General features: G+C 39.6%; 1 protein-coding gene across 1 annotated transcript in view; it reads left to right on the forward strand.

Moving 5' to 3' along the window:
• Positions 1–1,321: 1,321 nt before the first annotated feature.
• DNAJC16 (DnaJ heat shock protein family (Hsp40) member C16) overlaps positions 1,322–16,269 on the forward strand; it is a 40,514-nt gene continuing 25,566 nt past the window's right edge. The window contains exons 1-4 of the mRNA XM_063106603.1: positions 1,322–1,403; positions 3,361–3,545; positions 7,593–7,659; positions 9,064–9,403. Of these exons, the coding sequence (XP_062962673.1) occupies positions 3,379–3,545; positions 7,593–7,659; positions 9,064–9,403 (574 nt within the window). The 5' untranslated portion in view covers positions 1,322–1,403; positions 3,361–3,378. The remainder of the gene's footprint in view (positions 1,404–3,360; positions 3,546–7,592; positions 7,660–9,063; positions 9,404–16,269) is intronic.

The following is a 16,269-nucleotide window of genomic DNA, read 5'->3' on the forward strand; positions in this document are numbered from 1 at the left end:
GCTGAGCAAAAGGGGTTGGGTTTATAGACAGAAAAAGGGCTGAAGAAACGAACAACAAAAAGCTGATTGGTCATTTCAAAGTTATTTTCCTTGTAAGGTGGGGACAGGGAGACAGGACAATAGAAAAATGACTGAATGTTTAACATTAGGTTACTTCTTTTGTGTAAGGATTAAAACAGAGGGCACTTTATTGTAATGCCTATTGAAAGTTTAAACTGGACTGTTTGGGAAATTAGCAGTTATCTCTCCTGATTTCTCTGAAGGTCACACAACAAACAATTTAGTTTGGATTCAGTGATGTGGAACTTTAGCATGGATGACTCCATTTTAATTTTCTAGTCTGGTCTGTTGGGGCCTAGTGCAGGAACTTAGTCCAAAACAGTGGCCTCCTATAATTTTGATTTAACAATTCATTCATTTATGCTACAAATATGTATTGAGCCTGCGTGTGCCAAGGTCTGTGCAGACACGGAGACTATCAATGTGAACAAAACAGACAAACACCCCTGCCCTTATGAGTGGAATACTTATATTCCAGGGGGAGGAAGCAGACGACAATGTAAATAAATAAAAGATATAGTATGTTAGTGACAAATGCAAATAAGAAAAAATAAATAAAAAACAAGGCAGTGGAATATGAACTCTCTTTATATCCCAAAGGAACCTACCTCATTGGCTCAAAGAAAGTTAACCTCATGCACCTGAGTCTTTTCGCTCTCCCCACCCCCACTGCCCTTTCCCTTGCTTAAGGCAGGGCCTGGCACATTCTAGGGTGGAGCTCTCTTTTCAGTAAAGGGGATTAAGAGTCCCGGATTCTAGGCCTTGAGCCAGTCCCTGACCCTCCCTGGGCCTCAGTCTCCCCATCAGTGTATGGAGGAGTTGCACTAGAAAGAATCCCTAAGGTCCCTACCAACTTGCTCCAGGATTCTATGAATAGGGTTAAAGAGAATAGGGACTAACCATTGCTTCCCCATCCTAGCAACTGTTGCTAGACAAGGGCCATCTCCGGGTAGCATGGAAACCCTTCCCTCGATCGGGGAGGTCTTTTTAGCATCCCGTCATGCAAAGCGACTTTGCCTCGCTAGGAGGCACGTTTTAGCCTCTTTGGTCACGATCAACCCTTTGGATCCAGCCGAGCAGCGCTCCTCGTTCCTATAGCAACCGCCCCAGGTCCACGCGCAGACGGTAGGTGGCAAGGGTCAAAATAGATTCACAAAGTAGACGCCCTCGATCTGTTCAGTCCGCGCCGCGCCTTTAAGTATCACGTGACTCCTGTCGGGCTGGTCCCCGCCTCTCTCCCCTCCCCAGGCCCCGGCGAACGCTGGTGTGGACGGGAAGCTCCCGGCCCGGCGGACTAACTGGAGCACGGACGCTGCAGCCGGTTGGGCCGGTGCCCTTTCCCGGTAACTCCTTCCCGGCGTGACGCGCAGAGCCGCGGACGCGGCGGGGCCGGGCAGGCTCAGGGATCTCCCGCCAGTTCCTTCTCGCTCCCAGTCCCTGCTGGGCCCAGAGGAAACCGAGAGCCGACAGGGCCCGCACCTGGGCTCTCGGGGGGCGGCGGGGGAGGGGACCGTCTCCTGGAGGGTTGCGACCTCCTGCGGGAGTTCGAGACCCAAAGCGTGTCTCTGGGAGCCGCTTCCTGGTCCTGGGGATACAGCCCCGAGGGCGCGCAGCCTACCTGTTGGGCAGGTTGTTTCCTGCCCTGAGGCCGGCACCTTGGAGCTCATGACTGTCAGCAAAAGAACTTCACAGCCTCCCGCCACTTGGGCCCTTTAACTGGAAAGGACTGACACGGTTTATAAGGCAGTGATGGTACCGCAGGTTAGAAATAATAGTAATAATACCATTTATTGGCTGTGGACTCTGCAGAGTAAAGCCTTTGCATACATTTAATCCCCTGTGACGATCCTTAGAGACAGTATGATTCATTCCCATTTTATAAATGAGGACACTGAGGCTTAGCAAGTTCAGTAACTGGCCCAAGGTCATAAAGTGATAGAGAACGGATCCCAATCTTAGTCTGATTCCAAAATTCATGTGCGTAACCAGTACCTATATCGCCTTCACTGTCTTTGTAGGACAGAATAGGTTGATTTAACAAGGAATAAACTGGTTTGTTTTAGGATTCTATTAAGCATGCATGCAGTTCTAAACATTGGTCATCAGATTAATCAATTTCGTGAGGATTCTCGGGCAACAAGAGACTTCCACTTGTCAAAATCCACCGCTCTTATACAGCTTTGCAAGCTTTATTAATTTATGAGAAGTCAAGATAAATGTGACCCTTGAAAAAACATCGTATGGTATAACAAAGATTATAATCCTGGAGTGTAAATGTCTACAATACCAGCACTACTTTGTTCTTTAACCAGCCAGATTATTTCCAAAACCCATAATGAATTCGATCACTACAATCACCAGAGAAGCACAAAATTTTAAGACTATGCCTGTTCAGGGCCGGCCCGTGGCTCACTCGGGGGAGTGCGGTGCTGATGACACCAAGGCCAAGGGTTCGGATCCCATATAGGGATGGCCGGTTGCTCACTTGAAGAGCATGGTGCTGACAACACCAAGTCAAGGGTTAAGATCCCCTTACCGGTCATCTTTAAAAAAAGGGGGGAAAAAAGACTATGCCTTTTCTTCAGTCTTTGCCATTAATTCTCCTTTACGTAGAAAACTAAGTTTTTTTCTCACCACTTTTTCTCATCTGAGGTTTCTATTTGTAATGACCATATTGCTAATGATTAAAGAGCAGCTTCTCATTTTCTGGTTTGAATGGATGTGGTGAGAATAATAGAATTTAGGCATACTAAGTTTTAACTACGCAATTTTTTGAGAGTATTTCGCTTTCGTATTTGTACTTATTTAATGCCCAGGAACTCCCCAACTATCTCATTTTGTAGTTTAGCACATGGTAAATCTTATGATTTCATGAGTTTAATATGTACTCAGTGAAGTATTCTTAAACCATTTATTTTAAGTTTAAACTATTATTCTCAGAATAAATGAAATTGTGTATTTGAGATTTAGTCACTCTGATCATTTTATTTATGTTTTCCACATTCACTTATTGTTTCTTCATCTCATTCATTTTCAGTCATTGCTAAAGATTTTCTAATTCAAGGGATTCTGGAGAGTTGCTATTAATTCTTATTGCTCATCTTTCATCTATAATAGTTCTTATTTGTGATATTCAAAAGCAAGATTATTGATTTTAAAAGATATGGTCAAACAGCTTGATACTTTTTCTGCAAAATATCTTTTGTTTTGTTTTTCTTCTGTATATCTTATACCTTTACCTAAGAACAAGATTGTCTAGGTTTCTGCCATTGAAACTTAATGCCTCTTCAATCATTTCAGCTCTGGAAAGGAAGAAAAATGGAAGTGAAAAAGTTGAGCATTTCCTGGCAATTCTTGATAGTTCTGGTTCTGATCCTGCAAATTCTGTCTGCGTTGGATTTTGACCCATACAAAGTCCTAGGGGTCAGCCGAACAGCCAGTCAGGCTGATATTAAAAAGGCTTATAAGAAGCTCGCCCGGGAATGGTAGGTGAAACAAAGAAATAGAAGTTTAATATAACCTAAGCAATCTTAGCAGAGAATGAAACCTAAATTATGATTGGCTTTTATTTGTCTTTTTCTGTGTTCAGTAAATATGTCTAAAATATTTTATTTAGGAGAACCAGTGCTCGTGTTCTGTAATTTTAGTGATAAGATCCAAAACCTATGTTTACTATGAAAACCCTAAAAGGGATACTTTGGCTTAAAGAATTGCCTTAAGTATTGTTAACATATTTGATGTTAAAAAGAAGCTTTAATTCTAAAAGTGTAATCAATGGGCCGGCCCATGGCTCACTCAGGAGAGTGTGGTGCTGATAACACCAAGGCCATGGGTTTGGATCCCATATAGGGATGGCCGGTTAGCTCACTGGGTGAGTGTGGTGCTGACAACACCAAGTGAAGGGTTAAGATCCCCTTACCGGTCATCTTTTGAAAAAAAAATTAAAAAATATAAAAGTGCAATCAACAATGGATAAGCTACCCTTCCCATGATGTGTTAATCATAACATAACTCTTCATGAGTGTAATTGCTAAAGGAACACACAACACTATACTATCCTATTCTCTAGATTACTAATTTTTAAGCTTTAAGAAAAGAGCTTAGATAAGTGTTTTTTGCACTCAGTTAAAAAAAGAATATTCAGGAACCAACTATATTATCTTTTTTTTTTTTGGCGGCTGACTGGTACAGGGATTTGAACCCTTGACCTCATTGTTATAAGGCTGTGCTGTAACCAACTGAATTAACTGGCCAGCCTATCTTATAGAAAAATTATAATTATACCTCTAGTTATCAAGATAGCAATCAGCAGGATAGCAAATAAATCTAAAACTCATTTTGGACAAATGACATCGGATTCTTCCACCAATGCTTTGGCCATGCCAGAGAAGCAGAAGTGTTGGGTTAGATAGCTGGAGGGGAGAAAGCAGAAGGGGGAAAAGATGGAAATGGCACAGGTGACTTTAAGCTGCTGAACCAACCCTAAGCAGTGAAAGTTTGGGACAAGTATCATCACTGAGCACCTACTGCATGTTAGCTCCAGGTTCTATGCTCTTTAACGAGTTTAAACCTTATAATTAGCCCATGAAAGAGGATACCATTGTCCCTGTTTTACAGATGAGAAAATTGGGGCTCAGGGTTTATATATCTATATTACCTCTGTGTTCCATAGTTTGACCTTCTGCGCCAACAGTTAGTTTATTGCTTTTTTGTTTTTTAAGCATTTACCCATCTGGGCATAAGTAAGGGTGAGCAGGTTAGCATTTAGGTGGGAAGAAGCTGAATGAGAGCAGGAAGATACGTAGGAGCAAAGCTGCCACCTGCTGATGACTCTGCCTGTCACTGTTATTCTTCAATATGTCTTAGTAATAAACTGCTTGCAAAAAAAGTAGAAGGTAGTTTAAAATATAGTGCTCTGAATAAATATCTTAGACCATATTCATATCATGAGGAATTCAGAATTGGGTGCTAAGAAGGCAATCTTTAATTATGCGTGACCTCTTTGCAGGGACCCTTTACACCAAAGTTGCTTTCTACATCATTTCTAACTCTTGCCTCTTTATGTTTAAAACAAAATATATAAATCTGCAGTTAACTCACGAGGTAACAACATTCTTTTGGACAGGGTGTAAGCTTTGACAATATTTTAAGAGCAGAGATGATAGCTTGAGTATGTGGGACTGTGAAAAGGTACAGCTTTGACTTTTCTGTCTTCCAGAGCTGAAAAAGGTGTTATGTTATTAATTAAATAAGTCATATGCTTCTCTTCCTTAATTAGATTCTTTCTAGGAGTAATTCATCATGATAGAAATATATAGAGTGTCATCCAGTAAAAGTCTAAAATTTTACTTTACCTTTATATGTCTACTTACTATTATTTTGTGCTGTTTTGGCAATGGCAGTGTTTTATCACTTGGAATTGTTTAAGTTTTACTTCATAACAGTTTCATATACTTTCATATACACTGGAAATAGCAGTGTTTCACAGTTTGACTTTGCAGAATGAGCTGTAGCAGAGGGAAGGGTTAATTATTGAATTGGCTCTGTTGCCTTCCTCTGTTATATTTTACTAAGTGTTTCTTAGGCTTCTCAAGAATTTTTCCCTTGCTTAGTGAAACCATTTGAAATTATGTTTTTCTCTAAGGAAAACTATGTTTCTTTCCCAATAATTAAATTTTATCTTAGGTACTTTTCCCTTGTCATCTATATTAGCAAAATGAACAACTCCTCCCACCCTTAGAAAGGCACATTGGCATAACATGATTCAATCAACTGAACAGTAAATGAATGTCTAATTCTTTTCTGTATAACTTGTTCTATCTTCATTTTTATTCCTTTAGAGTTAACTAGACAGCCAGCAGATACCAAGTACAATATTTTCTTTACTATGAAATTTAAAGATTACGTATTGTATTACAGTTCATGAAATAATTTCACATTCACTGAAAATAGCTTTGGGTGATACTTTGCTAGGGCTGAGTTTTTCCTTTTCTGAGTGTTTTCCACTTTGTGGTATCTTGCCACAATTAGGAAAATATTCCTTATAAGCTAAAACTGTCTTGTGGTTTCCTCCCTGTTCTTGAGCCTTGACTTCCTCTGTTTTAGGATCTGTGTTTTCTATCCTTGAGACTCTCTCTTTGGTTCAGTCTCCTAAAAATCCCCTTCCTACCCTTTTGCCCTACAGAGTCAGTATGTTAAATCTTCATTTGTATGATTACATAATTTTTATCCACTCAGCCTTTAACCTAAGTTTGAATATTGAAAACACATTTTTTTTTTTGTCATCCAGAAACATGCTTTGGAACCACCATCTCGTTTCCTTAAGTCATTCTGTTTTCATTATACCTAGTGAGATATTTTTCTGCACTAATATTTATATCAAGGATTAAATGGTTAAGAGATGAATGGTGTCTAAATTTAACAGTCAGCTATTTGAAGTTTTCTTATTTTTAGAGAAATCAGAATATGTGGTATAATTCATTTAGATTCCACTGGAATAAATTGGTCAAGTTGTAGATTTTATTCCAATGTACTTGGTGATGGGTTTTTCATAGTCATTTGCTTCCCAATGGATTGTTTGCTTTTCAGAACCTTTGCTAGAGAAAATTTCCTAGAGGTTAGCAGAAGTGATTACATAAAAAGTAAACTCTGTCATACAGAGTCTCTCAATAAAAGTGAACATTGAAAAATCAATGTGTACAAAACACTGATTATATCTTATGGGGTTGCAAGACAGTAGCCCTAGCCTCTGCTTTCCAGGATTTTAAAGTCCCCAAAACTGAAATTAGTATAAACACAAAAAAATTACAGAACAATATTTGACAGCAAGATGGGTACAGTCAATTGTCAGCTATATATAATAGAAAATGTCGAAGATTTATATAATAACTTTGCATGAACTGTGGACTTTTTTCACATCTTACGCATGTGGCCTTGAAATCATTATCCATTCATGGTAATAGGCAGTCACAGGCAGAATGGGATAACCAGAGTAATAATGAAAACTGAAATGTTCTAATTTGAAAGTCAGCAGGAAGATACTATTTGAAACATGGTTGTCAATAAACAAATTTGTGGTGCATCCTAAAAGCTTTTTCTTACGTGTGTTGTCAGAAGAAACTCCTGCGTCAATATCATTCTAACATCGGGATGAAATGCTGCCATCCTGGGAAAACACGTGGGTTCTTATGGATAAATTATTAGCCGTTAGCCAGCTTTAGCAGTGTTTGAGAGCAATGTAAAGACGTGCACCTATCCTACCTTTCCTCAGTGAAAAGCTGCAGTACTCTCTAATGCTTTGAAAATGTGCCCAGCTGGAGTGCTTTGGGAAGAAGTCTCCTGTTTCAAAGTTTCATGTGTTATAGTCATGTGAAGCAACCAACTGATTGCTTCTACCGTGTATCTTAAGAAACTGTCTTAACAAAATGGCCCTCCATTTGCCTCTGATGTAGTGAATTGTGTGTACGAGTATGTTAAATGACCGTGTATAAAAAATTAAATCTTTTCTCACTGCCTGCTCATTTGTGTTTCAGGCATCCTGACAAAAACAAAGATCCTGGAGCAGAAGACAAGTTCATTCAGATCAGCAAGGCTTACGAGGTACCACGTCAAACTTTGTGATGCATGTTAGCTCTTATAAAATACGTGTTAGGTGATCAGCTTTATAAAGTCCTCTCAGAAAGGGTATGTTCCGGGCCGGCCCATGGCTCACTCGGGAGAGCGTGGTGCTGACAACACCAAGTCAAGGGTTAGGATCCCCTTACCGGTCATCTTTTAAAAAAAAAAAAAAGAAAGGGTATGCTCCACATGCCCTTGACCTAGTTTCTAGATGATGGTAGAGAGAACATATTTGGCATTCAGCCACATTCACTGCATTGGAACAAGTGCCTGAAAACCTCAGCACTTAAAAAAAACTGGCCTATTTTAAAGGCTTTAATTAGAATTGTAGAATTACCCTGAATATATGTCTCTATTGCCTTTTTAGAAACTTACATTAAAGAATTGTACACCAATTCACCTATATTTATTAAAGTGACATAAGGTTACAAATACATTTAAAGGCAAGATTTTCAATAATTTTCCAACATGTCACTTTAAGTAGGTTGGTCTGGAATATGCATAAAAGATCAGTCCATGGCTTCCTGATTTGTATAGGGTAATACTCTTCAACAGACAGTGCTTAGCTCATAGAATGATATAGTATCATAAAACAGATTCTTGAATTTTAGACTTCAGAATTAAAAATTAAAAATAGAGACTTCCAAGCACAGCCTTATAACCCCGAGGATATGGGTTCAGTTTCCTGTACTGGCCAACGGCCAAAAATAATAATAATAATAATAATAATAGACTTCAAAACTTTTATTGCAGCTGGCAGGTATAGGGATCTGAACCCATGACCTTGGAGTTATAAGACTGTGCTTTAATCTACTGAGCTAACCAGCCAACCTAAAATTATTTTTAAATAAAACAGAATCAACCAACATACAAGGCACTGAACTCAACCCTGTGGCTTGTTTTTGGTGTTCACAGCTTTTCATATCTTGGTTTGAATTATTCCAACTCAAGGTATGACTGAGTCAGTTTTCTTGTGATTAAGCCCTGGCGATCAGCATTATATTAAGTGTTATCTGTTCTACTGAAGCATTTAGTGTTGTGATAGCTCAAAATCTTCAATGCCAAGATGAGTGCGTATGTTTAAACAACTGAAATATTTTGGTCTTGAATTTTCTTTAATGTTTCTATGGAGAGAGGAGTTTCTCTGTTATGTTTTACTAAGTGTTTCTTAGACTTCTCAAGAATTTTCAAGAAGAAATTTTCAAGAAATTCTCAAGAACATACTTCTCAATATGTTGAATGGCTGTGTTTAGAATATCTAATCATGGCGTAATTTCTACATTAATTTTCTTCCTATATCTTCTCAGCTGCTTACAGAAAAGTCTGGGGTGAACCTTTGTTGTTATTGTTGTTGTTTAGATTTCTTGTTTTTTTCTTTCTTTATAGGTTCTTTCCAACGAAGAAAAGAGATCAAATTATGATCAGTATGGAGATGCTGGAGAGAACCAGGGCTACCAGAAGCAGCAGCAGCAGCGAGAGTATCGCTTTCGCCATTTCCATGAAAATTTTTATTTTGATGAATCTTTTTTTCACTTCCCTTTCAATTCTGAGCGGCGGGACTCAATTGATGAAAAGTACTTCCTGCACTTTTCACATTATGTGAATGAAGTGGTTCCAGACAGCTTCAAGAAACCCTACCTCATTAAGATCACCTCAGATTGGTGCTTTAGCTGTATCCATATCGAGCCTGTTTGGAAAGAGGTGGTTCAAGAACTGGAAGGATTGGGTAAGATAATTTTATTCATTGGAAGGCATTTCTGTAGGAGAAGAACAATATAGGATCTCTTTCAAGTTTTATGAGATATTGGGGCAAAGAAGCAATTAATGTGATTTCTCTTCACAAGTTCATGGTAATTGGTGTTTTCCAGGGACATGTTTTCCGGGAAGGGAAATGCATAAGCCACTTTCATTTTGCATTGCTAATTTGAAGTTTTATATGTATGGTCTGCTAACATCTAGTAGGGGGCCTAATACGTAGGAGAAATCTAAAAATTATCGGTTGAACATAGCAGCCCTCAAACATCAATTTTAGTGCTAGTGGGGTTTGCAGCTAATATGGTATTTGTGATTTCACTCTGTGTATTGGGCTGCCATAACAAAATACCACAGACTGGGTGCTTAAACAACAGAAGTTTATTTTCTCACAGTTCTGAAGGCTAGAAGTCCAAGATCAAGGTGTCAGTAGATTTTGTTTCTTCTGAGGCCCCTCTTGGCTTGCAGATGGCTGCTGCGTACTGCGTATTCAAGTGGTCATGTCTGTGCGTGCACAGATCTGGTGTCTCTTTCGGTATCCTTACCTCTTATAAGAACACCAGTCATTTTGGATTAGGGCTCACTCTAGCAACCCCATTTTAATTTAATTACTTTGTGGTTGGGGGGAGGTCACCTGGCCCGTAGAGGGATCCAGACCCTTGACTTTGGTGTTATAAGGTATAAGGCTGTGCTCTAGACTACTGTGATAATTGGCCAGCCCCTAATTAATTCTTTAAGACCCTGTCTCAGCTTGAGCTGCCACAACAAAATACCATAGGCTGGGTGGCTTAAACAACAGAAATCTATTTCTCACAGTTCTGGAGGCTGGAAGTCTAAGATCAGGGTGCCAGCATTGTCAAGTTCTTATGAGGGCTCTCTTCCTGGCTTTCAGGTGGCTGTCTTGCTATGTCCTCTCGTGTCTCATGTCTCTTCTTATAAGGTTGCTAATCCTGCCATGTGAGTGTTCTACTCATGATCTAATTACCTCCCAAAGGTGCCATCTCCAAATACCATCACATTGGAGGTTAGGACTTCAACATTTGAATTGGGGGGGGGACACATTTCAGCCCAAAACACTTTGTAACAGCCATGGGATACCACTGTCGATCACAGATTAGCCTTTCCTTCATCCATATTTACCACTTATGACCAGGAAAATTTTAGTGATCCAGGGAGGATATTTATATAGTAAATCCTAAAATTTGGAATTACTGCATTGAATGTATGTGTGTGTGTGTTTTATGGGCATTAGCAGACCTATTCTTGAGTAACTAAAAAGGGACAAACTCAAATCTGAAGGCTAGAATCCCAAGATTAAGGTGTGAGTAGATTTTGTTTCTTCTTAGCAGAGAAGGCCTGGATCTCTCTGGAGAGAGCATAATACTAGAAATCATTGGTTCATTTATTCTAAAATAGAAATTTTCAAATGGTGTTTGGAAGCACTCAGATACTCAGATTTGGCAAAGTGCTTTCCTGGGACTGAATACAGTTGTTCTTGGAAAAAGATGAGGGAGTTGGTTTAGTGCAATATCTCACTTATAGTAGGCAGTCAGTAGATGTTTGCTGTGTTGGTGCATAATGAATGAATGAGAATTTGCAATCAGGTAGAAGCCACTGGATTGAATAGCTTCTTTGTCACAAAGTATATTTTCATTTTACGCCATGCTAGGTAGTATACTGAAAACTATTTCATCTAGGGGCCAACATTAAGGCCCAATAGCAGAGCATAAACACTAAACCATTGCAGGATTTAGGGTGCTTATACATTTACACCAAAGTCAGATCAGGACCAAAATTATATTTTAAACATGCCAAGCAAACATGTATAGCACAGTGGTTACGACCATAGTCTTTGGGATGGGGTAGACCAGTGTTCAAATCTGAGCTCTGTCATTTACTGTCTTTGTGTCCTTTGTACAAATTACTTAACTAAGGTTTTTTCATCTCTGAAATGGGGGTAATAATGTCAAACAGTATCGTTAAGAAGATTAAATGAAAAAAATTTATGCTAAGTGCCTGATGCATATGAAGCACTTAAATGAACCTTAGAAAATTTCTGATTAACTGGGTTTCTGGTTTACCCAAGTAAATTTTTTAAAAGCACGTATTTTATAAACCCCTTTTGAAAATCTTTCTTAAATGTGTTAGTCTACTTTCTTCAACTCACCGACCACAAAGCACTGACTCTTGACTTATTTTGAGCTGAGCATTGAAAGGTGATTAGAAATTAGCTGGGCGGGAAACTGAGGAATAACATTACAGACAGGGGAAGCAGTGCAGGCAGAGAAACAAAGAGCGTCCACAGATCGGCCAGCAGCGGTGTGACTGGGTGTGGGTGAGAGAGGAGGAAGCAGGAAGAGCTTGCCGGAGCCAGCTAGGAAGGAGCCTAAAAGGCCAGGCTAAGGGAGCTGGACTTTATGTTGTAGTATGGGATAAGGCCAAGAAAAGCTTTGCATAGAGGAGTGATCTGGTCAGATACAAACGTTAGAAAGCTGGCTGAGGGATGGATTGAAGAAGGTAAGGGGCAAGCAGGTTACCAGCCTTGGTAATAGAGCAATTATTGTCCTGAACAAGGGCAGCAAGAATAGAGGGAGATGGGCAAGTATAGGCAGTTTCAGGGGTAGGATCATGGAGGCCTAGGGGGACCTGGCTCCTGGAACCATCTGAATGTGGGAAATGAGGAAAAGATGATAGAAAGGGTCAAGATCGATTCTGCATTTTGATTTGAGCCACTGGGTGGGCAGGGAATACAGTAGAGAGAAATGATTTGAAATAAAAACTAGGGTCTGGACTAAAAACTAGTGTTTGGACATTCAATGTCAAATAATACAGATGTAATAATAATAATAGCTTATATTTATTGAGAATTTATCGTATGTCAATTACCATTATAAGTAACAACTCATATTAAAGAATAAGCCTGTGAGGCAGGTGCTATTGCCATCCCTCTTTTACAGATACTTAGCTCACTTTTGGTATTTGGACCAGGATCATAGTTAGTATTTGGCAGTGCTGGGACTTGAACCGGGGTAGTCTGTCTCTACAGTCCATGCATTGAACCATGGTGCTGTACTGCCTTCCAGTGTCCTTAAATTGATGATTGAAGATCTTGCCATTCTTTTGGGTTGTTGTGCTGTATAATTCTAGTAAGTCAGGACTCAAAATTACAAGAGTGGAAGAAGCTGGAATTAGCATTCACGGAACTAATACTTACTCAGTATTTTATCCATTCCCTACCCCACTCCCCAGATCTCCTGGAAGATGACTTGTGATGAAATGTATTAAATTAGTTTGGTTTATACGCCACTTTCCACTGTGGAACATTCAGATTGACTGAAGATTCCTGACAACTGAGTTCTACTTGGTTACAGTTTGGTGACATTGAGATGAGATCAGGACAGTATCCAAGGTCATTTCCTGTCCAGTTGAGGCATCACCATGCTTTAAGATAGTTTCTGCAGAAAATGTTTCTATTTTGAATTAACAGAAAGAGCAGATGGTCTCAAAGATTAGCTGAGTGGTCTGGGGAAGCTTGAACATTCCAGAATAAAATAAAATGTCTGAATTGCAGTATATGAGAGAAATAGAACAGTTCTACCCAGAGGAGAAATGTTGCAGCTATTTAGGTGAAATCTACAGTCATTCAATCTGATAATAACTAGTGTGCAAAAAGCATCCAACATTTATAGGCAACTGTGCTGTGGAGGAAGGCCAGAAATAGTACTGTCCCTGACCTTGAGGAGCACACCATTTAGTTGAAGAGAAAATATGTACGCAGAGAACTAACACCAACCTCACACTTGCAAGTGCAGAATAATGAAGTGCTGATGGAGTAAGCAGAGGGTGACAAGGAATTCATTTCATCTTCTCATTTAAAACTTTTTTCTTGGTCAACTCTCATGTGTCAATTACTGTATTAGGCACTAACAGATATATAATAATAGTTTTTTTGAGCATCTCAGTTGTCTTGCATTGTGCTCAGTGCTTTGTATAGATCATCTTTATCCTCAGAGCAACCTAGTGAGGGGGAGACTATTATTACCCCTATTTTACAGATGAGGAAACTGAGGCATAGGAAGATTAAGGAACTAATTCAAAGTCACACTACTCATAAGCAGCAGTGCTGGGCTATGGACCCAGGAGTCTAACCCTCTTAGACACTGCACTGCTTCAGAAATAACTAAATTCTGGTCCTCATGACCAGGAAATTCAAAGAGACAGACCTGACTCATCACAGCACACTCAGTGCGTGCTGGGAGGTGTAGACAGCCACCAGGGTGTCAAGGAGGTTGCACGTCTTGAAATCAAATATCATTTTAGGGAAACCGAATTTGGATGACCATGCAGTGATTATTCTCCATGACTTCTTATTTTAAAAGAAAGAATTATTCCTCTTTCAAGGGTTTGCTAATTATGTAGCAATCTCATACTGTCTAAGAATAGGGTCTGCCTAAATATTGGCAAAAATATGTATTTTTTTCCTGCTTTAGCTGTCTTATTGATCTTGTTTTATTTCACATCCTTTTGCATCTTTGTGGCTTGTTTATTGGCAGGTTTCTATTTAGCCAAATTTGAGAGTAGTGTGTTCTTCCAGTTGGCTCTATGCCATCCCCTAAGGCATATTCAAAGGTGGAGAGAACATAAATGTGTATGTGCTACTGAGAGGGAAAAATAAAGAATTTCCCTAAAGATGTAATATGTGTTTAGGACTGAACGATGACAGCAAATATAATTTGGCACCTCAGAATACAGACATGACAGAGATGTGTAGTACTCCACAGAAAGAAGACCCTCGTACAGCTTCAAAAAGAGGAGAATATATGGTATTTTTAATTCCCCAGGATATGCAAATTAGCCAGAAACATCAATCCATATAAAAATCAAATACCGTTTCTGAAAGAAGACACTAATGCTTTGCCTTTCTTTTAAATTTACTACTCAAGGGGCTAACCCCGTGGCTCACTCGGGAGAGTGCCACGCTGGGAGCGCAGCGGCACTCCCGCCGCGGGTTCGGATCCTATATAGGGATGGCCCGTGCACTCACTGGCTGAGCGCAGTGCGGGCAACACCAAGCCAAGGGTTGCGATCCCCTTACAGGTCACGAAATAAATAAGTAAATAAATTTACTACTCAAGTTCTTTTGGATTCTTGGCACATCTCTCTGTCATCTAGCCAGGTTATGCTGAGTCCAGATAAGGATACATGAATAGGGGCAGCCGGCTAGCTCAGGTGGTTAAAGCGTGGTACTGATAACACCAAGGTCCAGGGTTCAATCCCTGCACCAGCCAGCTGCAAAACAACAAAAGAATACATGGATGATTTTACTTGCTGTTGACCTAGCTGAGCTTGCTTTACGAATCCTGAACTTTGGAGTGTAGAAAATTTGAATCTGAAGACAGAGAAAGACAATGGAAACTATGTTCACTGTAAGTCAGAGACCCTAAGTCACTACCAGTCATTATAGTCGTTTCCCAGCCAGAGTCTTCCAAATTTTTTTTTACTCTTTCTTCCCAGCTTGTAGGGGGAGGACGGTAGATCTGGACCGAAAAAAATGTTTGGACTTCTTATTATACTCTTAAATATCTTTTCAGGGAGAAAAATACCACAAATTTAAAATGCTAAATATTTATTATTATTTATCCTGTTCTACCCCTTATAATGGTCAGTATATAAGGAAGAAGTAAGATGCCTCCAGAAGTTAGAAATAGGATTGTAATAGTAATAAATTGAAGTCCTTTGCAGAAATGACCCAAGAACATAGCCTGAATCAGTTTGGAAATGCCTGCATTTAATGGAAGTGGTGTAGTTATCCTGAGAATTCAAAAGTAATTTAAAGTAAAAAAGATGAAACTTAATCACTGTATTCTGTTTTCACTGGGGGAAGACCATATTGATGGGAGCCTAGGAAAAAGCAAGGAAAGGAGGACATAAAGAACAGCAAGAATTTGACATTCTTTATTCCCCACTGTGCACGAGGAAGAGACACTGGCTCTGTCAGAGAATAAAATCCCACCCACTAAGAGAGAGTCTCTTTTTCAGACTTCCCCATGGTCTGGATGAGATAATACTCACTAATAGTAGCTGTAATTAATTAGTCACCTACTATATTCCAGGCTCTGGGTTGCGTTCTTTTTTGTAGTGTATCATCTCCATTTTACAAATAAGGAAACTGGGGCTCAGAGGGGCTAAATGATTTGCCTAAGGCTACACAGCTAATGAGTTAGGAGAGCTGGGATTTCAGTCTGGAGCTGTCTGACTTTGAATGCTGGACTTGATTCATTTCTTTGTTTTTTTAAAAAAAGTGCCAGTTCCGTGTCAGGAACTGTTCTAAATATTAGGATACAGTGGTAAACAAAATAGCCAAAAATCCTTGCCCTCATGGAGCTTATATTGTAGTGAAGGGAGACAAACAAACAAATAAAATATTTAGTCCATCAGTTGGTGATGAATTATGATAAAGCAGAGATGGTTACTCGGGAACGCCAGGGTGAGAAGTTGCAGCTTTAAACTGGGATAAATCGCTTAGCCTCTCTGAATCTCTTTCCGTAGCTGTAAAATGAGGGGAGTGGACTATGCGATGCCTAAGGTTCCTCTTTTCCTGCCCATGAGACACAAGGCTCACAATCAGGTAGGCTGCAGATAGGTTTGTTTAGCCTGCTCAGCAATTTTAAAGCATTAAGTTTGGGATCCTTGCCATTTACTCACCAATTCCAATTTAGGAATTTACCAATCAGGAAATAATCACACACAAGTGCACAAAGATGTGTATACAGAGATGTACAAGGATGCCCATTTTTTAAAAAAACATTCCTTTCAATAGTGAGGGCCAAAAGCAACTTT

Source organism: Cynocephalus volans, chromosome 8 (assembly GCF_027409185.1).
Source record: "Cynocephalus volans isolate mCynVol1 chromosome 8, mCynVol1.pri, whole genome shotgun sequence".
Lineage (NCBI taxonomy): Eukaryota > Metazoa > Chordata > Mammalia > Dermoptera > Cynocephalidae > Cynocephalus > Cynocephalus volans.